Genomic DNA, 27,759 nt, shown 5'->3' with positions numbered 1-27,759 from the left:
ACGTCTGAATCTTCAAACAGATGGCATGAGCTACATTTAGGCTTCCAAACAGACACACACACACACACACACACAGGCTATTTGCCCTCGGTTGCTGTAAATGGATTATGGCCTTTGGTGGGAAGAGAAAAAAAAAAAGGCGCTTCCTGCTGGTTTATCCTGCTGCCGTTTGTGTGCGACACATGCGGCGCTCTGGTGCCACCTTATTTAAAAAAAAAAAAAAAAAAAAAAATCAGTCATCTGCAAGTTTCCCTAACGTGGTGAGACTGCGTTATTTTGGGAGAGAGGAGAGTCAACGTGGCCAACGGGAAGCAGAGGACTTCTCAAGACACCCGAGGAGTAAAACGACGGCTCCCCATAAAACGCTACAACGCTCAAAGACTTTGCAGCGTACGTGTCACTTTTGAACTTTATTTGGATGTGAGACAACAGTACAAGTTTCGGCAAAAATATACCCCCAATCTCGTTAAGGAATCTGTGGTTAAATAGGTTACAACACAAAGTCAAACTATAATATCAATATGGGCTTCTCTTTATAACATGCAGGAATATATTAGTCACTTACAATAGTACTCAATACGCCCTCTCCGAGTGCGTGAGCGAATGGCATTAACATGGAAGCTAGCTTAAAAAATAGTCCAATTTTCGCGCTAATCTTCCCGAAAATGTTGGGGCAAAAACATTGAGACCTTTTATGTTTGTTTGTTTCTTTTCCCCTTGTTATGATTTTTTTTTTCAACTCTCAGGTGTGTTGGTCTGTACGTCAATCAGTGGGTCTCCCTGCAGAGCACAGAGTTGTCAACGTTAATATTCATCAATTGTGGGCTCGGCCTGTGTTCGCCTCAGAGGGAACAACAACAATAACAGCAGCAGCGGCAACGACAACAACAACGACGCGATGACTCACCAGGACGGAGTAGGCGCCAGAGCGGTTCGAGTTCCCCCTCTTGGACGGCTCCATCCTCAGCTGTCTCCTCGCCCGGCTCACCTGAAAGTGAAATTGCAGCCAATATGAAAGGGCACCTTCGGCAAACACGCTCTTTCTCTTAATACCGTTGACTCCGCGTAAGCAATCCAATAAAACCGGGCGGGGCGGCCTCATAAATCAAGTCTGTGCGTGCGTGACCTCCCGCCATCACATTGCCTAGGAGACTCACCTGCAATTGGTTGAGTTTCTTGTCGTTGCTAAGGAGGGAGTAGGAGCCCACGCGGGATCTGCGCTTGGTCTTTTTCTTGCTGGCTGATTGGGCCAAGTGTCGCCTGGACCGATCCGCCTGAATGCCGAGACAGGTGTTATTAATCAAAAAACAACAAAAATGGGGGCAGGGGGTCATGTTGTTTCCAGTTCAAGTTTAAATGTCTTCTATGAATCAAAGTCAAAATGACTGTCGTGTTTTTAAGAGGGAGATTCTTCCCTAGCTTGCCCAAAATGCCCTGAAAACTCCAGCCTTTACTGCATTGGATTGCTCCGCTCCTTGTGATGTCACTAAGGGCACTGATACATCTCCCTGGCAGGGCAGGTGTTTGTCCCACTTTAGAACAGCCTTGTTTTTATCCCATTCCAAACGCATGGAATGTCCAACAGAGCATCGGTTTTCGTAGGAAGCATCAAACTGAGCATTTTTATTTTATTTATTTTTTGGCAGGAGGCTTTAAACAGAGGGCTAAATGTGCCATTTTCAACATAGTCCATTTTGATTTAAAAATGTGGGCTGGTTCATTACGTGCAAGACTGAGGCAGTTGTATAATGTTGGGATTGTCAGTTTAAGTTGAAAAGCAAAAGTTCTTTTGTGGCTTCTTTTTGACAGCGTCATAAAACCATCGGGGCTCCGGCAGATCAAGTCTTTGTGTGAGCACATCCAGCATGACTAACACTGTACCGGAGCAGCGGCAAAGGCGGCAGCAGCTCCTTCTTACTGCTTCAGACCGGTCACTGCCACCCCCTTGTTTGCCTTTTACTCACTCTGACTGTGCGGTGTGTGTCTGTGTGTGTGTGTTGTGTGAGACTGATGAGTGTGGTTTACCTGGATGAGGGTGTTCGGGAAGCCTCTGACAGACACGGTCCCAGGCAGATGGGATTGGCTCATGTGGGTGGCCCCCCTGTGCTCCAACTGTCTCTTAGGTCTGAGTGAAATCTGCAAAAAGGTGAGACGTGTCACGGCCGCATGCACAACCACGGGGGGGGGGGGGGGGGGGGGGGGGAGAACGATGACAGCAACAACAGCAACGACTCCCTGCACCTCCGCCGTTCAAAAAAAAACAATACTCAGGGAAGAAAAACCGGTGTAATGGAAAAAAAAGAAGAAAAAAGAAACACCCAAAAAACAAATTAACTTCAGTCTTTCAGTCCTTGATGTTTTCAGAGTTAATGGGCCATATTCTGATGGAATAACATGTTCCAGTTTCCCAATTAGGGCTCTGCGGTAGATGTATAATGACGCTGCTTGGCTTCTACTACATCACTGCTTCTTTTTTTTTTCTGGCGTGCGGGAAAAAACAAGACTATTTCCAGTATCCGATAACGACCTCCTATTCTTTCCGTTGAGTTTGGGCTGAAAAACATTTGCCCCACTGGTACCGGTGAGCGCGACGGATTCTCACTGACGGATTCTTGCTGACGGATTCTCGCTGACGGATCCCGCTGAGATGGATGGATTGCTTTTTTAAATGGGACAAACTGGAGGAGTGGGCGGGGTGTTTTTTTGCGCGGGCCTTGTTTTTATGCTGCGGCCGCACGGCGTCTTGAGCTGCAGCGTAATTGCAGCGTGCACCGGGTCAGCGCCGGGGCCCCCCCGCACGTGTGTGGGCCGGCGGGACGTGTTTGTCCTCCGGTCCTGCCTTGCTTGTTGTGTTTGTTTGCATGTTTTACCCTTTGTACAAAAACTGGCCGTGAACGCGCGATGCGACCGATGCAAACCCTGCCACCCCGGCGGGGCCGAGCTTGAGAGATTGAGTGAGAGGAGGGTGGCACGTACCAGTCCTTCAGTTAGAGAAAGCACCTTCTGCTGCGCCTGGTCGCCGTACTGAGGGGGAAAGAGAGAGAGAAGGAATGATAAATCCAACCTGGGTGTGTGTTTTTTTTTGGTCGGCCTCGAATGATCCCGCGCTCCCAATTTCATTGTCTGGCTTGGATTCTGCCGTTTTGACCCAAGTTGTATTTCTGTGCCTGTGTCGGCGTAACCAAAAACACAAACCGGCCCTGTTTTTCTCCGCGATCCTGCATCTGTTGTGACGCAAACGCAAATGGCCGTGGTGGGAAAAAGGCAAAAACACAACAAAAAAACAAGCCAACCAAGCCAATCGCAGCCACATTTTAGGCCGAAAATTGCGCCCGCTGTAAAAAAAAAAAAAAAGCACACATGTGGCTTAAAAAAAAACATGCTCCCTCCAGACGCAGCTGAATTTCAAACAACACCCCCCCACACCCCCTCCCACACACACACACACACACACACACACACACACACACACACACACACACACACACACACACACACACACATCCTTGTGTGTGGGTGTAAAAGCCCTCCACTCTCGGCTCTTCCAGCTGCAGAAGCCGTTGTCCGATATTAGGCCGGACAGAACACGAAGACTGTCCACTGGAGGAGGACGCCAACCGCCAGTTTAAAGTGTAAAAAAAGTTAAAACAGAGGCGGCTGCGACATTTTATTCCACGGAGAAAAAAAAGGGTTTATTTTTGGGTCATGGTGGCATCGTGGCTGTAAAGACCATCACGATGAGACTTTGTTTTTGCTAGAGAGGAAAAAAAAAAAAAAAAAAATTATACGTCTCCACCGGGGTCAGGGTTAGACTGCCTCTGTCTGCTTCCATCCAGAGAGGCACCGGAGCGCCGTTATTGTCACGGCAGTGGAGGGTCGGAGTTGCATTCCAGCAGAGTGACTGGCTGCCTCTGACCCCGAGCGGCTGCTGCGCGACGCAACGAAAGAGCTTCTTCGAGTGGTCACACATGTGGTGATTGTTCAGCCGGGTTCTGTGACTGTTTAGCACAAAAATGCCGATTTGGTTTGTAAATCCACACTCGCACCGGGGGAGAAGCCGTTGTACAGGCGGCGGCCGTGCAAAATCTCAATTGTAAGTCAACTCAGCTTTGGCCGTAAGTTCATTCAAAGAAGAATTTTGAAAATGCTGAAAAACATTGGACTGACCATCCAGTCTGATCTTTCAGTTTTGCTGTAATGTTTTAAATCACAAAATAAAATAAATGTGCATAAAAAATTAAAGTATAAATAATGTATAATAAAAATAACGTTAAAAAAATAATAATGCTTTACCTTTGAATTTTAGAGATAGCTATTACATTTCAAAGACATATCGTTCACACACACAAGCTAGAGTTTCTTTGAAGCTTGTGTTAACCTGACTGATGACTGTCTTGCCTGTTTACTCAATAATCTAAGTAATGAGCGCACGGATTTGAAAAGCGAGTCAACTGTGAGTTAAATCCCCCTCTAAAATTCTTCCCCCGCTGTAGTATTCTCTGTGAAATCAATCAAACACATTCGCTGACACGAAAAAGCGTTTTTGCGTCGCACTTTCCCAAAAAAGCCATCACACACACACACACACACACACACACACACACACACACACACACACACACACACACACACACACACACACACACACACGAAAAAAACCCCCCCAGCACTTTCACAAGAGGTGAGGGCGCCTCACCACGCGCTCTCCGCTCCCGTGCATGAAAACAGTGTTTAACCGGACTAGGAGAGGCTCCGCTCAGTGTCACAACAGCGAAAGTGATGACTGCCGCCCGCCTAATGAACACCTTCGCCCGTCCACCTGTAACGACCGCGTCCCTTACCTGCGCGTCTGCGGTCTTCCTGCTGACACGCGGCGCCGCCGCCGCCGCCGCCGCGCTGCAGTCGAGGGCGTGTAGGAGCAGGCTCGCCTGGAGGCAGAGCGCGCACAGCCAGACAGTAAACCCCATGATCCAGGCCGGGACTCGAATGATTCCCAGCGCCCTGTCAGCTCCCTGGCTTTATACTCTCGCCTCGCGCTAATGGGGAGCAGATGCCGAAGGGGAACGGGAAGCCGTGCCAGGGCAGCTCCGACGCAGACAAACAGCCCCACCACAGGACCGTGCTGCGCGCGCCCAGCCATGTGGCCTGCGGTCCTGCAGAAACATGTCAGACATGTGCAAGGAGGGGGGGCCGAGGGGGGCTTCTCTTTACGCAGATACTGTCCCGTCCCGTCCCCCCCCCTACCCTACCCACCCACTCATGCTGACCTAGGAAGGGTATGGCGGATATTTTCCACTTATGTCTGCAATTAAACTGCTGCCAAAGTGTGTGTGTGTGTGTGTGTGTGTGTGTGTGTGTGTGTTGCTCTCTCTCTTTCTGTGTGTGTTAATAAGAGCAGCACACACAGTGAAAGACAGTCGCTTAAACAAACCCTTTTGTACGAAACACGAAGAAGAAGAAAAAAAATGTTTTGCCGTCGCTGAAGAAATTGGACATAATGCGATGGGTTTATCCCACTGGCTCCGTGCAGATGGGTATCTTTCTTTCGCTGTTTATTTTGCACTGATGCAAACACTTGAGTGCGCCTTGGTGGAATTACAGTAATTACCCCCGCAGTTGGAGCCCTTTTTGGTATAGAATTTTCTAGTTTGCAGACTGCTTGCCGAATGAAAAAAAGGAAAAAAAAAAAGAAAAATAACGGCAGAAATGAGACGGAATCACAGTCGCTGTCTTACGGCTTGAAGAATAGACTGGTAAACTGCCTATGAGGCAATTAGGAGAGACAAAGAAGAAGGGATTTTGATTCATTTTCTCTTCATACGGAACAGAAAGTCATGTCCTTACGGAATCTGGAAATGTCGCCGAGGGGCGTCAATGTGCTGCGGCGCGAGTTTGTTTATGTCTTTGCACGTCATAAAGATCGCATCTCCCGATGTGCCAGGTTGTGGATGAATAGACGCCCTTGTCTCAAGGTGTGTCAGTGGGATGGAAAGAGGGAGCGGGAGCAAAAGTCTGCGAGCCTCAGGCGGTGGTGGGTCGAGGGGGGGGGGGGGGGGGAATTGAGGGGAGGGGGGAATGGCTCCCGCCACCTTTCTGAGCACACGCCCCTGTGCAAACTCTGCAAATGGAGGTTTAATTCCCAGCCAGGACCAGGTTGAAGACACGCTTTTACTGCGTCGGCAAGAACCCTGAAGCACGTAAGAGAAGAATAAAAAAATGCCCGTCCCCAATTTTCCCAAGATTAGTTTGATGCTTGTTGCAAAGCGGACCACTGGCTGGATGGGACCCGAACCGGGACTCACTCGCTCTTCTGTATCCGCCAAATAAAACTGAACAAAAGTCTGCCTGTGGACAAGCACGTCAGTCATCTTCCGGGACGGCGTTTCGCCATCCCCGCCGAAAAATGTTGTGACACAGTTTTTCCCTCTGGGCAAGGAGGGCTTCTGACTCCTGACTGAGAATTAGGTTACCAGGGCTCCACGTTTTGCATGAACCGCCGGCGAAACCGCAACGCGGCCATTCCAATAGCCAGTAATGACAGCGAGGAAGAGTTATTTATTATCCAAATCCCTGTTTTTTTCTCCCCCCCCCCCGCGCACTCTCCAGTTCAAAGTGACGCTCTAATGCGCTGGAGGGAGTTAACTGTGTAATTGCCATGCAGAGTCATGCTCACTGTGAGGCTTTCCTGCCGCCCTGTGGGAAGTGACCTTCATTAGAGGCTAAACTTTGAGCCGCTTGTCAAAGTGTCCGATGACTCAGGGAGAGAAGCGTCGCCGAAGCGCCGGGGTTTAAACAACACGGTCATTTTCCGTGGCACAATTGCGAGAGTTTCACATTGTGAGACGCCTTTTTTCTTCTTTTTTTTTTGCAAGTTGCATCACATCAGAGGCTTTGGAATATTGATACTCCAGACTTTATAAGGACACTTTTGAAGCTATTTCCTTCCTTCCTGTAATGACAGGGCAAATCCAACATTGCAAAGATTGTGTGATTGATTGATTTACTTACATCATTGTAGATTTTCTTTTAGAAGTCTTTGAAGGAATGAACATGGTTGGCATTTTTGATTACCTGGCTATGCAACCCAACTTCCGCATTTTTGTGCAACTTCTTATTTTCTAATAGAGATGTTGCCAATTCCCAAACAGCACGTCAAGCACAACTTGAAAGAAGCTGTAAATACGTTCTTTTTTTTTTTTTTTTTAAAGCTTAAAGTTAAGTCAAGTGTCAGTATCTGTTGACTTGCCATTGACACCGTGCACTTGACTGGCCTGGTCGGTCGAGAACCATGTTCTTGGTTGCCTGCCCAGCACCTTTCTGGGAGAACACGCCTCGCTATACGGCAACACTAGTTTGCACACAAACATACAAACCTCTTGTCTGACTGGAAGACTGCGGAAGAGGTGCGTTGCTGTGAAAGACAGGCAACCAAAGTTACAGTCTTGCACCAGGCCAGCTGGGGGCGCTGTGACAGTAGCAGAAGGGGTGAAGTCAAAGGAAACAATCATGAAAGTGCATTTTTAAGGTCCTAAAACTACTACCATGGTTTTTTCAAGCCCTTGATAACACTGTTGAATAATTGTTTTTTCTTGGATTTAAAAGGCCAAACCTTGTGCAAATTGTTTAATCAGGCTAAAAACGAATGTGTGTGTGTGTGTGGGGGGGGGGGGGGAGGGGGGGGGGTACTCGGTGTGAATAAACCAGATTAATGCAAACGTGTGTAGGAAAATGCGAGAATTTATTCAGTTTGCAATCACTGAGCAGATTAGCCTCAGGTCAGGCAGACCATGAAAGTCAAACTGAGCACCCAATGCCACCTACGTCAGCTGATCTTAAAGCCGGCCCACATCAGCTGATGGCTCAGCTGATTCCCCTGCTATGCATCCAGTTAGCAGTGCTTACGCAGGACGTGTAATTTGAACTACTTTTGCCAGCCTTGTTGTTTTTCCCTCCTGCTGCCTTCACCGCGACGCCTCATTTCATCCACAATGTTGGTGTCCTTTGTGCAAAAATGGTGTCAAAACAACTTTGTTCCACCGTCTAAACCTTTCTGGGTCGCTGTGAAAAGAAAGGGATGCGTAGCTGTTTTTTTGTCTTTTCAAGTACACAAATTTGGAAGGCCATGGATCTGACGCACACGCGGCCCTAACTGGAGAAATGTGTTTTTGTGTCGCTGTGCGGCGACCGGGCTGTTGGACGGCGGTGTGAGGGATGACAGAAAACAGGAAATGTGACTCGGGGAAACAACATCTGGATTAGAGGCATGACTCAAAAACTAATGGATGTTTGGGCGATATAATTGAGACACTGACTCTTTACTGTACCATTTGTTAAAGGTTTGGTTCACCCAAATTACAGAGAGAGATTTTTTTTTTTTCCTCATTTGGCCCAACTCGAATGGTGTCCATTCAAGTAGCTTCAGTTTTTGTTATTTCTGCTCGAGCCCCGATACTCCAGAGTGGAGTTGTGCTGGCGGTGTAGAGAGCGTAAAACAGGAGAGAACCAAGTTCATCAAGTTCCTGTTTTACAAGATTTATTTTTTATTAGGATTATTCAGAGGGAATTTTTTTTTCTATGTTCTTCATTTATTAGCAGCAGACCAGTGGGCTGAGATTGATTTCTTCTCCTACAAGAGCCTGAGCCTATTTAGATGCTGAAGAGGTTGTTTGATGTCTACATTGTCCCTCTTGTCCCCAGTCATCCAGCTCAAGTGGGACAATTTAAAGGTTGTTTAGAAGTTAGCCTGCTTCTGTTAAGACTTAGGTACATGCGAAAGACGTGCTAACATGTCATTTAGTTTTTTTGGAGGCTGCATTTTGTATCATCTTTAAGGGAGCCGTTTCTTGCCAGACGTATGGAATTAAAAGACATTGGCAACGTTTTTCTGCAGTGAGCCGTGTCTCCCCCCTTTCCAGTTCGGTTCAAACAAGCAAAAGAAAATCTCGCCTAAATCTTGGGAAGACCGCGCGCATTCTCATTCTGACACATAAAAGGGCTCTAGCTCCCCCGGCTTTATGGAGCAATCTCGGCCCACAAAACTACCTTTTATAGCCCTGCTTATGTATTTTTATGTGCATGTGAACACCAGAGCAAATAATGGCCGATGCGAGTGGATTTACTTCTCCCTGGTAGGGAAAAATATGCCTCCACATGACAGAAACCACTGACACAACAGTCAATTACCCCTCTTCTCCACCAGCCTTGCTGCAAATAGCAACATGCCTCGGTGTCGTCGCAGGGATATATTGCATAAGTGCGAGAGACGAAGGGAATCAGATGTGTGGGAGGGGGGGGTCAGACGCCTCCCTCCTCTCGTCGCTCGTCGGAACGGGAAGGTTCGACCGTGAATCAGCGCGGCCCGTTGTCCAGTTTTATGTGCGGCCGCTTTGGTTACAGCTTTGTCAAGAGAGGAGAAAATGTGTCTCGCGGAAACGGCAGAAAGGGAACCGAGGACAAAGCTGAGAAGGGAACGGCGTGGCACTGCAGCTGCGTTTTCTTTTTGTGTTTCTTGAAAACGATCGGCCTTCAGATTTCATTCTGAGGTCTCGTAATTTTTCCGCATCCATCGAAGTGAGCGTATTATGGGCGTTAAAAAGGTTCCGTGGAAGCTTACTGGCAGATATTATTGCTTGACGACATCTGGCGAGGTGAATTTTTGCCACATTTTTACACCCACGTGTCTGTTTGAAGATCAACCGACGCCCTCATCTTCTCCACGATGTTTACGTGATTGTGAGATGTTTACTCCTTTAGCTCCTCCTCCTAGCGCGTCACGCTCGCTTCAGACATCTGAGGAACGTTCAGTCTGCAGATAATCAATTAGGCTGCAAGTCACTTTTGGCCCGGAGGCGCCGAAGCGAGTCGACACACGAAACATTACGATGTTTTTTTTCTAAATTGGCGGAAACTCCTGCTATTTCTTCACGCGAGGCGAAGAGCAGGTAGCGACGTGCCGCGCGAAAAATCCGTCGCGACACAAAGAGGCTGGAAAATGATTTACGGCGGGAGTTTCCCAGTTTGGATCCCTCGTTAACTGGACAATACACGAAGGTGTGACAGCTGACAAAATGTGATACAAGAGGCTGACACATATTTCACAGGAATGAACGGTTTTGGTTGCCAGTTGGGAGCTTCGATGCGACGGATACAGTGTCAGGAAAAGCGTAACGCCGTTCCGAAACCTGTCAACGCTCGGCAGTTGTTGTTGTTTTTTTTGTTTTTTTCTATTTTGAGAACAGGTCTTCCATTTTTGGCTCGGTTGTGTGTGTCTCACTTGTTCCATGACTGAGAGAGGGAGAGAGGGAAAAAAGGCCGCTTATTCTTGTGGCCTCCGCTGACCACAACTGAGCACACAAAACAAGTGTTAAACATTGTGTGTTGCGCCTTTGCAGCGGTGCCTCAATTTTTCTGAAATGTGGCGCTGAGTAAAGTCTAAATGTGCAGTATTTTGGGTTTGGGGGGTTTACAATAATTATAACAATAGTAGGCAGTGGGTGAAAACATTTACCAAAATTCCTGAAAATAACTTAAAAACCAAACCAAAACAAAAACCAAATCTAAGAACAGGCATTCTACATGCTACTGCCACCAGATCTGTATCCACCTATGAGATTACTAACATTTATAATAACAGTAATAATAAAAAAATTTTTTTTTCCATATTTGCAAGGTTTACATAAGAACCATGTAAATGTATTTAAAATATTCAAAGGTACTGAGGTCTGGAATGAGATTCCAGCTCCAATAAGAGACACTAACACATTTAACACTTTTAAAGTCAATCAATGGCTGAATAGAAACCAGATTTGTCAGCACTAATTTTAAATGAAAGTTTTTTATGTGTCCTCTTAGTGTTCTTTGCCACTTTGTTAGTGTCAGTTGTAAATTTCTTCCATCGTACTGTTCATTTTTCGTATTTTTCATTTGTATATGTCACTGCATTGTTATTTCTTCTGGACTGCAGATGGGAAGTAGCCTTTGGCTAATTCTGGCATATTTACATTTACATGTTCATTAGTATGCACTATCCCTTTTAAATAAATAAATAAATAAATAAATAAAAGGCATTATTTTCCATTTCCCAAATGACCGTCACATTTACATAATAAGCAGTTCCACTTGTAAAGAGTAGTTACCCAGAACTTGCATGTCCTACCCTTGGTTTCATCATTTGACCCAAACATCACAGTGCGAATAAGAAAGATGTGAGAGTGGGACATCAAGAAACAGGATCCGTTAGAATTAGATGCTCAAACGACGGGAGGAGTGAGAAAATCTCCCGCCTCAGCGGAGAAAGTTTAATTGCGTCGTTTGAGTTGAAACGTTTTCCCGGCGACCGCCGGCTACCTCGCCACCTCCGCCACGTTGCGTCAGGGCTTTCTTAATGACTTTCATCTTTGCTCACGCAGGGAGGAACAGCTAAGTTGTTAGCGCGGCACACTGACTGACCGTCGTTCACGTAGCCGGAATACTGAGCGCGACATCAGCGGAGCGTCGGGCCGAGTGTCGGGTCGTGGCCCTGCTCGCGCTCGTATCCCTTCCTCCCGGCGCTCCGGTTGCCATGGCAGCACGGAGACAGACTCAAACGGTGACAACGTGGGTTGATAGCCTCTCACGGAGGGAAAGAAAGAGAGAGGGAGAGGGCGAGAGGAGGTGTGGACAGACTCGCGCCTGCAAGGTCTGTCGCTCAACATGTGAATCGGTTGGACTGAGGCAACCTCGCTATGGAGGCCCTCTCATTGTTTTTGTTTTTTTTCACTTGGTCACGTCCCAAATACTCTTTGCCGTCTTTTGCTGAGGTGACACATTTTTTCATCCGTCCCCTTTGTACACTCATCTATTTTTTTATTCATTTTTTTTGTAAATCGGCGCCGACTCGGCCGACCTCAAGAAACGCTTGTCATGCAGACGAAACGTTGACGCGCCCCCCCCCCTACCCGCGGCGCTTTCATGTGGATGAGCGGCGAGCGCATCACGCGACCTCGTTGAATCTCTTGCTGTAATTTATTACAGCAGATTTGACTTCATGCTCCCCTGGTCTGACCGGCGCAGTAAATGGATTCAATCGCGGGCGAACAGCTGTCGCTGTCCACGACTGACTTGACCTTGCACCACGCACCGAAGTGAGCAGAAAAAAAACAGTCAGTGTGACTTTCACTCCTTCTGTCGTTTCACGCCGGTCACAAGGTTCGCCATTAGCATAAGGTCAGCTCAGCGATTTCCCCCCCCCCCTCACTTTTCAGGTCTGAATGAGACTCCAGTCATTTTTTGGCTTTCCATCCTTTCGCATAAGCGGCGCCGTGAATCATCCGTCCATCCATTTCCTGCCACCGCTTCTCCTGCCCTCAAGGTGGCGGCGGTGGCGGCGGCGGCGGCGGCGGCGTTGGCGGCGGCGCTGGAGCCAATCCCAGCGGCCTCAAGGCGAAGGCGGGATCACACCCGGCACAAGTCGCCCGTTCATCGCCGAGCCAACACACAGAGAGACAAGCGACCATTCACACTCGCATTCAGCGACAGTTTAGTCGCCAATTAGCCTCACGTTCGTCAATAGTTGGTTAGCGCCACCTAATGGCCTGAAAATTTGCGACGATGTAGTGACATCATGATTGTTTTTTTTTAATTACTGAAATGACAAAGGTCAACACATAGCGCGAAACCAAGCACAGTCAAGGAGTAAGAACAAAAGATCCATCCATCCATCCATCCATCCATCCCGCTTATTCCTGAGCTGTCATAGGGCAAGTAGGGCAAAGGCAGGGTGACACCCTGGACAAGTTGCCAGTTCATTGAAGGGCCACAAAGAGATAAGCAGGTCCGGAATCGAACCCACGACCTTCTTGCTGTGAGGCGGCAGGGCTAAACCCAGAACACAAGATAAGTTAATAAAAAAAGACAATGCTGATGAATTTGGTGGCTTAGTCCTTTATAGCGTTTTTGTTCCTTTATTGCATTATTAATCATTCAAGGCATCCTAGAGGGTGTTTTTTTTTTTTAAGTGCCTGCCCCCACCTCTTTTTTTTTCTCCAAAATCTTTGCCTACCAACACAAACACCTCGACTGCAGACAGCTGCGGCCGAACTTGGCAGAGGGGACGACTCTTGGCGAGCAAACTGGGAAGTGGAGAGTCTGGCAAATGTATTTTCACTCATCCACAATTGTGAAATAAACACAGGGCCTCTGTAGGGCTTCTGGGCTGTGTGGCGGATACAGTCTGGGAGGAAAACGGCCAGACAGGCAATAAGTTGTGGTTTCTGGACACCGAATAGTGGGGAGGAGGAGGAGGAGGAAGGGGCTGAGAGAACATCTCGCTAAAGCAGGTTTGGACTGTGAGTCAAAAACATGTGGGATCAGTTGAGAAAATGTAGGACACAAGTCAAACCTTTTAAGAGCTTTAAATCCTCAAGCGAACAGGAATGCCGCTTTACCCTGCGCCCGTTTCGCTCTTGTGCTCATTTTTTTTTGAGTTGAAATGCAAATGGGCTTTAATGAACATCTGCAACCGAAGGCATTTTTTTTTTTTTCCACCACCTCAATAAACTGCCAGTGTAGTCCAGGAGGTTGGGCATTTACTTCTTATTAGGAGAGTGGTTTTCTGCAGCTCCTTCTTTAAACTCATTACTCTAACCACAGGAAAATCTGCTACTGTAGCTCCAACAGCGTGAATTGCTTCCCTTTGCGCGTCAAGCTGGGAGGGAGAAAGAGAGAAAAAAAAAAAACATCGCTTAAAAGAAAAAAAAGTTGTCAGGAAACAAATTGGCTTAGATTCTGTCGAATGTGAAGACATTCAACAGCAGGATCCTGCCTGTGTTTTTCTGCTCCGCGCCACGAACCGCAACAATGTGCGCGGTGACTCACCGTTTGTTTGTTTGGTGTTGCGCGACGCTTTGTTTCCAACTCTGGAGTGACCACTTTGGCAATTAGTCATGCTGAGTAGGCAGAGGCTTCACCTCCACCACGCCGCTGACAAACAGAGGGAAAATGTGCGCGTTTAATTGGGCCGAGCTGAGCGACTGCAGACTGAACAATCCGACAGGTGGGACGGCGTTGCTCAGCGTGCGTCAGCGCAGCAGATGACTAAAAGCGGAGGGATTATTACTGGAATAAAAAGCAGGCGCTCCTGTCCAAAATCAATTGGTGTGTGTTTTGGTTTTTCTTTGGTCCTTTCAAAATGAATTTGAAGTAATTTTTGCCGAATTTGCTAACGTGCTGGTTAACATCTGTTTAGCAGTAATTAGGAGAATTAGGAGAATCAGGTTCCTTTTTTTCTTCAAAAATAAAATCTTCTCCAGTTCATGTGAGCATGTGAACGTTCATCTTCATTAAGTGCTACTGAAGTTAAGATTCCAGACTGATCTTAAAGGTCCCATATTGGGTAAAATTCACTCGTCTTCTTACAACAACATCCCAGAGTCTAAGAAATTCCACCCATTTCTTTTTTTTTTTTGGCCTGTTTCAGTTTGCAGTTGATGACGTTCTGGAAATCCATGATGTTTTGTGATGACCTCTCCCAGGTTCATACTTTGTCCTCTCCAGTTAGACCCTTTTGGATAATTAATCACTGGAGCCTCCTCCACTAGAGCCCAGGAGGAGAAATAAAGATCTGAAAATAGCTACAACATGGGGCATATCAATTAAATGTGAATTTCTTATGTGTTTGCTCACTGGTGCAGGAAGTGGCGAGTGAAATTATCTTTGCCTCATGAACATCTCCCTCTGTCAGCCAATGTCAATACGCAAGTGTAAAAGAACAAATCACAATCTCAGCGCAAGCAGCCCTGGTCACAGTTGCAGGCGATCTGTCCAAAGTGAACAAGCATCTACGGTAGATCTCAGAGTGGGCAGGCAGGTCCCTCCTCTCTCCCCTTGGCAGGTTTCCCATGAGAATCCCATTAGGGTAATGATCAACAAAGGCAGGATGGCACCGCTGTTTCTAGGTGGAGACCGAGGCTTGCTTATCTGGGTCGATACAGACACAGACGTCACAGGGAAGGGGCTCGACATGGAGCGTCACAGGTGCAGCAAGTGGATCCCACGGAGCTGCCGCCATGTAAATGTCAATGTCAGGTTTAAAATTTGTAAGGTTTGACGCGGTTTACACTGCAAAATCAACTCCGTTTCACAATAGCGCATGCGTTTTCATTACCCCTAGAATTGCACAGAACCTAAATATTGCGAAAACGGGTAATGGAAACACCCAAATTTCGAAAAACCTCTCAAATATGGCTAAAAAGTTCTACAAATGTAATTCTCGTAAATCTCGCGGGACGAGATTTTACAGGAATTGCGTCCCGCGAAACGAGATTTGAATGATTTTCAATGGAAACACCTGCAAATTGCAATTGTACTTTGTCGAAATTTTTGAAATATGCCTTTTATTTTTTGCGAAAAACTGTAATGGAAACGCAGCTAGTTGTTGCTCCTCACCAATTACGGGGAAATCGATAAGAACAAGGACCTTTCTGCATGCCACCTCACACTTGCAGGCCAATCAATGCTGTGTTTCGTTGCCGGTTTTTGTGGATTTTCAAAAGGTGACATTTGCTTGAAGAACGAGCGTGTGCAGATAAGCCTTCAGAGAAACGGAACCTGAAATGTCACCATTCACACAGCGGCGCCGCATCCCGTCTCCGGGGCTCACGGAAAGCGTTGAATATCACGCCAGGCGCCAACCCACGATGTTGCGCCGTCATTTGACTTGGACGGACGTACTGGGTTGCTTTGCCTTTTCCTGTTGCTGTGATATAACTGCAACCATCCAACATGGAGAGGAAGCACATTCTCTCATTCGCCGACGTACGTTAGCATGCCAGCTGATTTGCATTTTGACACTCTGGCAGCCACGGATGGCTCGATGAGATTCCCCGCTTTTCTCCTCGTCCGTCTTGCACGTTTCATTCGTTTGCGTCTCCTCGGCGAACGACTGCGGCACACTTTGCATCTTATCCCATCGTGTTGCGTTGCACCTGCTCCGTTGCTGTCGTGCGCTGTTGTCCACATTTGCGTTTTGCCTCGTACCCCCTGCGGTGCATGCAAGGTCATTGCTTAAAGCAGCGGCATTACGGGGAGCGCAAAAGCCTTTACAATAATACGCTTTACTCAAACATGTGTGTGAGCAGCCTTGAATAAAGACGGCAGAAAATGTGCTTGTGACGAGAGGATTGTTGACGTTAAAGCCGTGGGCTGAGCTGTCACTCCGCACTGCAGCAAGTCGGTGACCCACAGTAACAAAAATAGAATAAAATCAAAAATAGTGCTTTGGAAGTGTCCGGCGTAGGTGCTAGTCTGGTTTTGCTCACTGACGGTCAGGAAGATGATAATTCAAATTATCACCGCCACTGGCTCTTTTGTAATAATTACCAAACTCTGTTAAGATGGTTAAAAAGCAGAGCCAAATTTAATTAAAAGTGCAAGCACTTGTTCTAAAAGGCAGCCATTGCTTTTGTTCCACAGCGTGTGTGCCTGTGTGTGCGCGCCTACGTTGTTTGTCTCCGGGGATGAAACATTTGTGGAACATTTGCTCCCTTTATTCCTGCGCCTTTACACTCTGATAGAAATCTTGGGGGGTTACAAACAGACCTTGAGAGCCGTTTTTTTTGTTCGTACTGGGTGCAGATCAAGTGCACGACTTCAGGCACAAGGTTTCAAGTCCAAGTAGTAACAGATGGAGGTGTTTGACGTAGTAAAAATAGGCTCTAAAAACACAGTGGCTCTTGTAAACTGCGGGCTTAACGTGACTGAGGGAGGCATCCGTCCAACATTTCATTCAGCTGCTCTGAAAAGAAGCCTTTTTTTGACTCTTCATCTTGCCAAATCTGACCTTGTTGAGCAAGTATCACAGCCTGGCACGCATGTTTTTTTCCCCCCCGACACTAAGTGTTTTGACCAGAAGGCTGCGTGCTGCACACAGGAAGACTGTCTGCACTCAAGTTGCCGTGCAAAACGCAATTATGCGGCTGGATATGGAAGTGCTATGTTTTTTCCCCCTCCTCCAAATACACACGATGACATGTTTTCCAAACGGGCTCTCGATTATTGTGAGGCTGCACTTGATAATTCAGATTTTCTGTCTATCAAGCCTAAAGGAGGCGGGGTTCTTTGAAATCTAGGCAACATGTTTGTATATTAAAAATAGACAGATGTTGCCTGGATCTCTGAGACTGCAGTTACCACTTGAAGCTTGTCTTGGCGCCGCGCGACCAATCAGCATCCTTTGTGGAGAGAGCCCTGGGGACGACTTGAGCGGTCCAATCGTGAGAAACAATGCAGAGAGTTTTCCTCTCAAACAACTTGACTGTGAGTGTGGCTCCTGGACGGGAGACTGCAGTGGATGTTTTGGCTAAAAAAACACTCTAATGGGGTCATTTCAAGTCAAAACTTTGCAGGCACTTGGATTATTGAGACAACTTTGTGTTTTTCCTCTGTTGTTGTTATTTCACTTTGGAGTCTGTGGCTACTGCGGGCGTCCATTGGGTGGAATATTTTCCATCCTTGAAACCCCAGAACGTCCGCATGGATTAAAAATGTCGCCACAGGCAAAGGAGTGCAATATCGATTTCGGGCTAACTGCCAATAAGAAAATAAAAAAAATAAAAGGACCTCTCCTTTCCGAATGCTCTTGTTCAGGCACTTTCTCTGATAGGCAAGTGAAAATAAACCCAACATATATGACAGACAAAACAGGTTGCAGGAGTCATTTCTTACCAAGCAAGACTTGAGTAAATACTATTTTCCCAAATGCTGATACTGTAGGTTGCAATCAGCGAAACTAGTATGGATGGATGGGTGGGTGGGTTTGTCTCCTGACGAGACGTGTGTAGGCAGCACCGACGTGGAGACGAGGAGGATGCAGGGTTGAGTGATGTGTTTTGCTCTGAGCGGATAATGACTCTGTTGCTGTTGTTGTGAATGAAGCAGGGAGCCGGCAGACTCCTCCTCCAGCCCCTCCTCCTCCTCCTTATTGAGGAGCCACGGTGCCAAATTGGGCGGCGGGATGCCTCAGCAGAATGAATGAATGGATAAATAAAAAATGAAGTCGAGAAATGTGCAGGGAAGCAGACTGAGCTGGCCAAGCATCATTATTATTATTATTATTATTATTATTATTATTATTATTATTATTATTATTATTATTATTATTATGACACTGCGAACACAGGAACCAACAAAAGTTGAATGCCAACCCCGGCACCTCGCTCTGCGCGCACCCATCCACCCTCCCCTTCCTCCTTCACCTCCTCCTCTTCCTCTTCCTTGCCTGTGTAATACAAACCGCGTGATCGCCCATTCATTCATCGGTGCGTGTTGCTGCTGCTGTGGCTGCTTTGAGGGGGGTTAAGGGTTGGTGGTGGGGTGGGAAACGCCACAAAGCGACTCGCCGAGGTGGCCACGAGAGAGGGACAAAGACAGATAGTCTCCGCGAGACGGAAAGCAGGTGCCGCGGAAGTTCCCACCTGACGTGGCGCTTCACCCCGCGTCTCCTTTCGCCGCTAGCCGGGATAACGTGAACGAGGCTGTAACTGGCGGTCATCCGGCGCCACCCGCCGATCCTGCGTAAGTGACTCTTCCACGTCCAAACCACTGCGACGATGAGGCTGGCGCGGGACAGTCCGCGGCCGCCGAAGCGAACGGGGCCGATCGCGCGTTTTGCACGTGCAAAATTCAGAACCGAAAACACACACACGCACACACACACACACACACACACACACACACACACACACACACACACACACACACCCGTGTGTGCGTAATGTCGCTCGCTCGGTCGCACGCGGCGGTTCGCTCGCCAATCCGACCGAGCGAGGTTCGAGGTTCGTGCACGGACGGGCTCGCGGAGTCGAACCAACGCGTCGCGGTTCGGTTTGCTAGACGAGGCTCTTTCTGCTTTTTTTTTCTGAAGACGCGAGCAGGTGTTTGAGTGCTGCACAGAGTGCTGCAAGGAATGCACAAAGCAGATGCGAAAGCGACTCGTCCTCTTCTTCCCTCCGCGTCTCTATTCCGCGCACGTTTTTGATTCCATTAACGCGGTGTATTAAAAATAAAGTCACGTTTTTGTCTCAGACGTGTTTGCAGAGAAACCTTAAACCCCAGTGGAATGCGGGCTTGAAAAATCCCTCTTTCTGGCAGCCTCTCTGAGTGGGTGTGCTTGTGCTGGCTGGTTGGTGTATTTCTCTTGTTTTTGTTTTGTGGTCATGCCTGTCACCTGCTGACAATAACACAAGATCAGAAGTGTGCCCCCCCCCCCCTCTTTTTTTTTTTTTTTTTTTTTTAAGTGACCTATTCCAAGCAACACTTTTACAGTAAAAAAGAAAGGGGGATAAAAGGTATCGCTCGGGCAGAATTTTCAACCCCTTCTTCAGTTTGTGCTGCAGCTGTTCCCACTTGGTCACGTGCCTGGTGACTCAGATGAAGATTTGGTTAGCACCTGTTTGGATTCTAGCTGTTCCTGTGAAAAAAAAAAGAACCACAACAGCAGCAGCAGCAGCAGCAGCAACAACAACAACAAAAACGTGTCTGCATGTGTGTGTACTGTTTTTCAGTCAGTCATTTACCATCTGTTGCTCTGTGTAACAGATGTGTTAATTGGTCATACTTGGATGCAGGTAGATTTTGTGCAGTGGCAAGCAGTCGAGTGACATGCCAGCAGTCCAACGTTGAATGCATACTTTGGCCAGATGTGTTGGCTAACAGGAAGTACGTTTGCGTGGCATATGAATTAGCATTTTATGTGTTTGCGCGCAGACCCGTGTCATTGTTTTCCTGTCTCATTGGCTGCTTGGAATACCTGCTTTTATGTTATAGCAACGGCCATGTTGATCTAACTTCTTATCTCTCTCTTTATGCATGTGATTATGCATTCAAGGTAAGGTGAAGAGGTCCATCAGGCGCGGTAGAGGTTCGCCTTGAGGGTTTCCACTGTAACAGCAGGGCCTGTGGCGCTGCAGAGGGTTCAATTCCATAAAGGCTGCATTGTGCATGATATACTGTGTGCATCCAGCATTGGCGTAGCCACCGGCCTTGCAGCGATATGCTGATTACGGCCCGTTTGTTAAAAGCACTTCAATTAATTACCATGATTTATCTGCAGATTCTCTTGCACCAGGTTGCAAGGCTCTTTCCTCCTGGATGTTAACTGGGACCACACTTGCCTTGATTAGTTTCCTCATAAATCCATGACCACTTAGGGGGCCGGGTACCAGCAAACTGGGACGCCGCGTGGAACTGAGGCATTCAAACACTCACTGCAAAGCGAAGCAACCGCAGCAGAGGTGGTCAGTTTTTTTTCGGAGAGAGGTCGTCCTCCGTCCGTCTCCTTCCTCCCTCCGGCTGTGACGAAACGCTGATCCGACGGAGAGTGTCTAAAACAAGCAGTTCATTTAGCGCTTGGCTGCACATGCCCTTTTAGCACTCCAGCTGGGCCTCGTCCTCGGCTCGCCCATCCTCCGCTGACTCGCCGAGGCGATAGACGCTCCGCGGAGCCGAGTGCTCTGCAGCCTCGTCCGTGCAGGTTGTTATTTTTGCAGCATTCGCGACGATTAGAGAGTCCACAGTGGCGTTTTCTGCAGTGTCATCGGATGAGGCTATTTAACACACAGGATTTGTCCCTGCAAGAAAAATAAGATTCCCGCATGCCTTCTTAGAGATGCATCGATGTGGCCTATTTTCCCTCTGAAGCCATTATCTCTGTTTCCCTCCCTCGCGGCGCCGACAGTGGAAGCCTCTGCATGTTAGTTGTGTCGGGCGATGGCGTCACGCCGCTGAGAGTTCGGGTCTGATCCCACTTTGACCAAGCGGGCTGATTATCTTTTCGCGCTCGCTGCAGACTGCAAGTGATGAAATGGCGAGAGTCGCGCTAAAGGTGCAGGGCTCAAGGCTGTTTGCTGCAGTCTTGATCCATGAGCTCTGGTGTTGGAACATTTGGAACACTGGTTTGGCTAGACGTACACTGTCGTTTAAAAGTTTGGGGTCACTCACTCCTTTATAACCAGTTTTGTGAAATAATGATCTTGAATGCCCTGCGATCATTATGAGAGCTTAACAGCAATGGGAACATTTTATTGTTTAATGAAAACCATTTCCAATGTCTAGGCAACGACTGTCAAAGCCATCCCATAATGTGTTTGCAGCACATTCTTACTGATTTTCCTGCACTACTAATGTTCTTAGAGCATTGCTGTTAAAGGCTATGGGGCTGGAGGGTAGATATCTATAATCCACCATCAGGTCCTGATCTTCAATACAAGCCAGCAGCTGCTGTGGCTGCAGTGATTTATCTTGTGGAATCCCTCTAATAGCCAAGTAAGAGGCAAGACAAAGATGCTGAATGATGTTCACCCTCCATTTGAGCCTCAGGTTGTCTCCGGCAAGATGCGACTGCGGCTTACCGGCCCTGAATCAGGGCTGTGTTGTTGCGTTGCTCCAAGGTATCAGCGCACACCGACTGTGGACCAGCGCTCTTGTCAGTGGCACTGGTGCCGAGTCCCTCGGGGCGGTTTTGGTGCACCTGTCGCATCTGAAACCTGTCGCGCAGGTGAAAACACATCGGCCCGTCGTTGCGTGCATTCAAGCGTGTGCGTCAGCGGAGCTCGGGCAACAAAACAATCAGGCGGACGTAAACGATGCTCCGGCGTTCGTCCTTGACACCACTCACTATTAAAAGACGCCTGGAATAATTTGTTCCCCCTGGTGGCTATACAATAATGGCCATACAGTAATGGCACATTAATCTCCTGTGCGCTTTAGGAGGCCAACAGCGAGCGGAGATAAATAGCTTGCAGCAGAGAGCCACCAGGTTGTCTTTTTTTCTCGCCGGAAATTGATTAAAAAAAAAACCAAACAAACAAAAAAAACAGAAGCAGAGGCGCAGCAGTAAACATGGGGCGTTAAAGCATCGCCAGTCTACTTTTTTGATTTTAGCGTTGCAGAAATATCGCTGTCCAACTTGGGCTGTATTGATGGGTTTCGACAAAGGGGCGAACAGGCTTCAAAATGGCACTGCCGTAAAGCTTTAAAACACACATATTTTATAATAATCCCTTAATAGCGCTGGTTGGCTCAAAATCAACTGTGCCAGGTTGCCCAACTGCAGTGCCGCATGAAATTTTGCTCAGTCTTTGAATAAGACGCACAAAAAATGTGTCTACCTTCGACGGTTGCTAATTTATGGTTTTTAATAACCTTTTATAAAAAGGCTGAGACAGAGAGCCAGATGCCGGCTGCGTCGACTCACGCTGTGCGATAACAGATGTGTTAAGATTCAACAGCTTTTTTTTTTATATCCCCATCGCACCGTTGCGCCGTGACGAAAGCTCTTTCCGCACAACGGTGTGTGTGTGTGTGTGTGTGTGTGTGTGTGTGTGTGTGTGTGTGTGTTCTGCTAAGCCCCTGTGGATTTCACATTCCTGCCTGTGCAAATGGCTGATAAAAAAACATCTGATGAAATGATAAAATGATATTATCGCACTCCCCCCCTCCCTTCCATCCCCTCACAAACGTTCATCAAAATAACAACCTCCTCAACAAATTCAGTTAATCTTATTGTGCACGGCAGCAGGCAGCAGCAGCAGCTATATTAAAATGCGTCCCAGATACAGTGTAATCTTTAAGTCAGAATTATAGTTTTTTTTTTTATATATATATATATCCCCAGACACAAGTTTTAAATAATAAAATGCGATGTGTGGCATGTGAGGTGAATTTATTTTGGACTCGGTCCCTCAGCGGCTCACTCTGCACTGTCAGCGCAGGAATGAGTGATAGTTGAGTGAGGGGAGTGACGCTCCGTCTGCGGAGCCATTGGCCCCAATAGAACGGACATAATTGTCTGGCCCTCTGAGTCATCGCTGCTCCCCCCCCCCCCCCCCTATCTCCCATCTTGTTTAGATGCCGCAGTTAATGGACCCTTTTCCTTGCATCCTCCCCATCTGTCTCGGGCCTCTCCTCCTGTCTCAGTTTCACGGCTCTGCCTGCTCCTCTGGTCCTCACCCATCATCTTTCCTCTCCTCCTCCTTTCATACGTCACGTCTCAGTCTGGGCAAAAGTCAAGCCAGCAAAAGAAACGAGCTGGCCGTTGGCGTTCCAAACGTGCTGAGTAGAAACCGTAATGGGGGACGTAGCAACGTGCAGGGCACTGATTGGGCAAGAGTTTTGACCCGAAGGGGTTTTGCCCACCGGAAATGAAAGATCCAAACCGCCATTTTTAAACGCCCCGCGTGTGGATTTTTTTTTTTTTTTTTTTTTTTTTTACATTTTCACGTATTAAAAACTGAAATGCTTATGGAACTCTACCATTGGCGAACGAAGAACTGCAGACGTTTCTGTTCTCTGTGGCCCAAGAAAAAGCTCAAAGGGAGAGCTGGACGGACGGACGAATGTTGGAGGTTTGCTCAGCCCGCTGGGCAAGGGGAGGGAGACGGGCTCGACTCGGCAGGTGGACGACGAGAGAACAGTCGCCACGGCACTACTTGAAAACATGTATGAGGACTGTAAATGTGTTTCGTAACCTCAAGCAACTTTAGTTTGAAGGCTATTTGCAAAGTACAGCCGCTGAATCGTGTCGATAAACCGCTAGCCACCACCGCTAGCTAACTCCGTGCTCTGCTAGTGCGTTGTGTTGGCGGGCAGTGAAACTGAAGAGGCAGCGATTCTGACTCGTAAGTTTCGTAAGTTTCACTCCTTATAGCGATTTTAACGCTGCTAGCTGCTAGCACCGATCGAATAGAGCTGTTGCTGTATTGTGCTTTTTGTCGACTTAAGTTGTGCGGATATTCTTGTCTAATAAATAGACGACTCTGAGACTCAAGTGATCGTTTCAGCGTCTACATTTTCCGTTGATTCAGTTCCGTTGATAAGTCAACAGTATTAAATAAAAATCATTCTAAGCCCCACTAAAATGTCCTGCATAAAACCAAACCAAACCACGGTCGATACAAAAAGTAAATCCTGTGGTTCCGGGTACACGGGAGGCACAAAACATGTCCAAGGTGGCCTTGCAAACCGTAACTGCGCCCACGCTCAGGTACTGGCCATGCTTATGGAAATGCGTTCCAACCGAGCTGCGTTTCTTCTATCCAAACCAAGTGTTTTTATGCAGAAGGCTGTAAAACAGAGGGCTAAATATGCTGTTATCTGAAGCCCCAAATGGATTACAGGCTCTTCAATGTGTTTTCTTTTTCTTTACAGAAATTGACTTACAATTATTAATATTTCACACGTGATTACATTAATAAATACCGCCGTCTGAACTTGAGTTTTCCGAGACCCCCTCAGAAAACTCTGATCCTCAGACTTTCACCTAAGCCTGGTTCACTCTCTCAACACGCACCAGCGCTGTTTTTGCAATTCATGCTGATCAATGACGGGAATTCTCTCAGCGCTTCTCTTCTCGCCTTCTCGCCTCCCTCCATCTCACGCTTTGAAAAACAAGCCAACGTCCAATTTTATTCTGGCCGCTCGGAGGATCAGACTGCTGCGCAGCTGCTCGCCTCCTGCGCGGCGCCAGGGCGAGTTTTGTTTTCAAAAAGCCGTAAAAGGCCAAACATTGCAGCTTTGTTTGCCTTCGCACCAGACCACTGTAGTTTAAGAGCTGCTGTTTTGAAATTATGACTTTTTTTTTTTTTTTTTTTATGGCAGTGTTGCATTACAAAACTGTGCCAAGTCCTCATTCTGAACTGAGGGAGGACAGGCTGGACAAAACAACCAGTTCTGAGCCTCTCATTGGCAATTAAGCACAATCAACCCACATGTGTTTAGGAGTGAGGGGGCGGGACCCCCCCCCCCCCCCCCCCCGCCAACCGCAGCGCCTCAGCTAAAACGGAAACAGTGGGAATCAACACATCCCACGTGGTTCGTCACGTTAATTCTTCATCCTTCCTGTCTTCCCCAGGGTTCTCCCAGCCTCGGCCCCCGGAGCTGCAGCGCCCGCGCCCCTCCTAGTGCTCCCACCTTGGACCGGTAGCACGGCAAGGCAGGGGACCATGGGCCGGAAGCTGGACCTGTCCGGCCTGACGGACGACGAGGCCGAGCACGTCCTGAAGGTGGTCCAGCGGGACATGAAGCTGCGGAAGAAGGAGGAGGAGAGGCTGAGGTGAGCTTGTTGTTCCCGCTTGTTTGGAGGCCCACTGGCGGCTGACGTGTCGGCCAGACAGTATTTTATTTGAGATACCTACGCTGGAGGTCTAGTTTACGCTATCGCAGCGTGTACTTACCCAGCACTTGAACGATAAAAATATAGTTTAAAGGGGCCCCGCAGGGGCTGTTTACTGGTTTTATGGATTGGCAGCCCGAGTACTGGGTGGCCGTCCGTCTTCACAATGGTCTTTATTCTATTGCTGACTTGTTTGCGTGTCCCTATTTCTCACGAAAAATCATTTGTTGGCGATTTTGTTAGATTCCTGTGCAAAATCTCACACTTTGCAGCTGGCAAAATCCTGCAAAAGTGCAACCATGATTGATTTGGTAGTCGGATCTGGATTCTATACACTTCACAGGTTTTGCTCTGTTACTATCAATACTATATGCAGTCGTTGTGGTTTATCAGCGCTAGTCAGGGGTTCGGTTCCACATCTGTGGGCCTGAAGGATCTGGTTTATGTGCTCGTTTCCTCCTCCTTATTCTCACTTCCTGTCCTTCTGCTGTTGCCTCAGGGGTGAAGGCTCGCTTCCAGCATGAACCTTCCGGGGGTCTAATGTCACCGCAACATGTGAAGTATGTCCTGAGCGCGGTGCAACCCTGTAATTTGGACGTCAGAAATATTCTTTTTTTTTTTTTTTTTGCTAACGAGCAGCCCCGACCTCAGCAGATTTGATGCCCGTCCTCAGACTTGAATAGTTGATCCGTGCGGTTTTGAGTTCTCGACTGGATGCCTCGAGTGATTAAGCTGCTTTAGCCAGATCACCAAATGTGTGCGGCGCCCTGGGAAGGAAAACGGTTCAGGCTTTGCGTCTCTGCCCTTCACTGACGTAAATCGACTCATGGCAACTGGATTCTTTTTTTATTAAAAGGAAAATATTTCAGATCTTCTTCACTTTTTCTCCAATATATAAACTTGAACTCATTGAAAACACCTCCTTGAAAGCCTGAATATGCTCAACCCCCACTCTGATTCGACATAGATTGGAAAAGTGTCAAGTCCTTGAACTCAACTGGTCTGTCTTGCAAGAATTTTAAAATTATCTGACACAAATTTAGCAATTCCCTCCTGGACTTTTTACTCAATCAAAATGAGAAAGACATTTTTCATTTTTTCAGTCTGCCGCTCCTGAAATCAGGCACCACCAGTGGACGTCTTTTCAAATCAGAATTTTCAAACATATCGCCAATTTGCTTGCTGCTTCTACCGCCACGGCGGCTGAAAGTAGATCCGACTATTGTTGTGTTTTACACTTTTCAAGGATAAAATATTCTGCCCTCCTCTTTGCGCTGTTTTCATTTCCAAGTCTGCAGAGCGAGGACGCGTCCTCGGCGTGGCTGCGGTGGCCTTCTTCGTCTTGGTCTTTGAAAATGCTGCTGTTTTTCTTATTTCCCCAGCCCGAGCGCTCCACGAGTGTTCATGCGGTGAAACAGCATCTGTGACGGAGAGAGCGAGCGCGCTAGAGGACTTATTTGCACGTCGTTGGAAACAGAAATCTTTCCCCAGTATTTAAAAGCCTGCTCGCAGCAGATGGTGGCCGACTGTTTGGGCAGGTAGCGCCCCCCCACACCCCCCCATCCCATCCCATCCCTGTTTCCCCCTGCAGGCTTTTTCCCCTTCCACGCTTGGCTGGCATTTGTTTTTCTCCGTTGAATAAAGGCGGACCGGCGGAGGTGTAAATTACCTCGTCGGAGGATTCGCTGCGCTCGCGATTCTCACCTGGCACTTCGGATCTGTCACGTTACCTACCGCCCTCTTTCTTCCTGAATGTTAGGAAAAAGTGAGGTACTATGTGAGTGTCTCGCTGTTCTGTTCTCATGAGCGCTGAAGCCGTGCGTGAAGGCCATTAACGCCTAGGAACCTATTTTCTTGTATGCATTTTAGTTTAAAAGGTGGGTTAGTGACGCCAATGCTGGAATAAAACTGCAGCGTTGAAACATTTGATGATGTCAAAGTCAAATTTATTTATTTGGCACATTCCATACGACAAGCGTAAACTCAATGTGCTTAAAAAGATACATACATACGTAACGAATATATTACATAAGCCTTTCATAGATAAAACAAATAAGAAGAATTTAAAATAAGTAGATGTTACATTTACACTGAAACATATAATTACATAAATGACAGCATTTCGAACAGGAACTCAGTAAAGGTTCCATAGAGGGGAGACACCGACAGAATCAGTTTTTTGAGAGGCGCAACGGTGACAGATGTGATGACCGCTTCGCTTGTCTCACCTTCCGAGCGATTCCCCTCCCCATTGGCCGCGTCCCATTTTGTCAATGTCCCCTGGCTCCTCGTCCCCGGGCCGCTCCCCTGAGCGGCGAAGCGCTCCAGCGCGGCTGTGCCAATTAGGGTGGGTGCGCTGCTCAACCTCTGGCCCGCGCCGCCGCGGTGGCCGCCCGGCTCTGAGAGGCTCGTTATGGAGCAGCAGGAGGGAGAGGCGGGGGGGGACATCACAGTCGCGGGCCTACTTAGCAAACGGTGGAAGCGCTCCCAGGGGGGTCAGACTTGGAAATGATGATGAGCGGGAAGAGCCAAGCGGCGCTGTGTGTGAACTCTGAGAGGGGGCGCCGCAGCCCTGGCGCTCTGCAACTGTCATCGCTCAGCTTTTGAGGAAGGAT

At 47.8% G+C, this 27,759-nt stretch overlaps 3 protein-coding genes across 8 annotated transcripts in view; 2 read left to right on the top strand and 1 right to left on the bottom strand.

Moving 5' to 3' along the window:
* Positions 1-27,759, top strand: part of pola1 (polymerase (DNA directed), alpha 1) — a 139,680-nt gene that overhangs the window by 90,308 nt on the left and 21,613 nt on the right. The gene's annotated exons all lie outside the window — the stretch shown is intronic.
* Positions 380-5,160, bottom strand: LOC142904821 (uncharacterized). The gene is made up of 6 exons (XM_076051148.1): positions 4,842-5,160; positions 2,977-3,024; positions 2,026-2,136; positions 1,158-1,274; positions 908-988; positions 380-780 (listed from the first exon to the last, which is right to left on the bottom strand). Exons 1-6 carry the CDS (start codon positions 4,965-4,967, stop codon positions 736-738), a joined length of 528 nt encoding a protein of 175 aa, XP_075907263.1. The 5' UTR covers positions 4,968-5,160; the 3' UTR covers positions 380-735.
* LOC142904798 (rab effector MyRIP-like) overlaps positions 23,245-27,759 on the top strand; it is a 79,417-nt gene continuing 74,902 nt past the window's right edge. For all 6 annotated transcript variants that reach the window (XR_012929450.1, XR_012929453.1, XR_012929452.1 and 3 more), the window contains exons 1-2: positions 23,245-23,378; positions 24,884-25,084. Coding sequence is in view for 1 of the 6 variants with exons in the window: in XM_076051117.1 (XP_075907232.1) it covers positions 23,269-23,378; positions 24,884-25,084 (311 nt within the window). In the remaining 5 variants the exon portion in view is untranslated. The remainder of the gene's footprint in view (positions 23,379-24,883; positions 25,085-27,759) is intronic.

Source organism: Nelusetta ayraudi, unplaced genomic scaffold, assembly GCF_046127955.1.
Source record: "Nelusetta ayraudi isolate G7.1 ecotype Tasmania unplaced genomic scaffold, CSIRO-AGI_Nayr_v1 ptg000132l, whole genome shotgun sequence".
Taxonomy (NCBI): Eukaryota; Metazoa; Chordata; class Actinopteri; order Tetraodontiformes; family Monacanthidae; genus Nelusetta; species Nelusetta ayraudi.
Note: the sequence above shows the minus strand (reverse complement) of the source record. Positions and strands in the feature narration are given on the sequence as shown.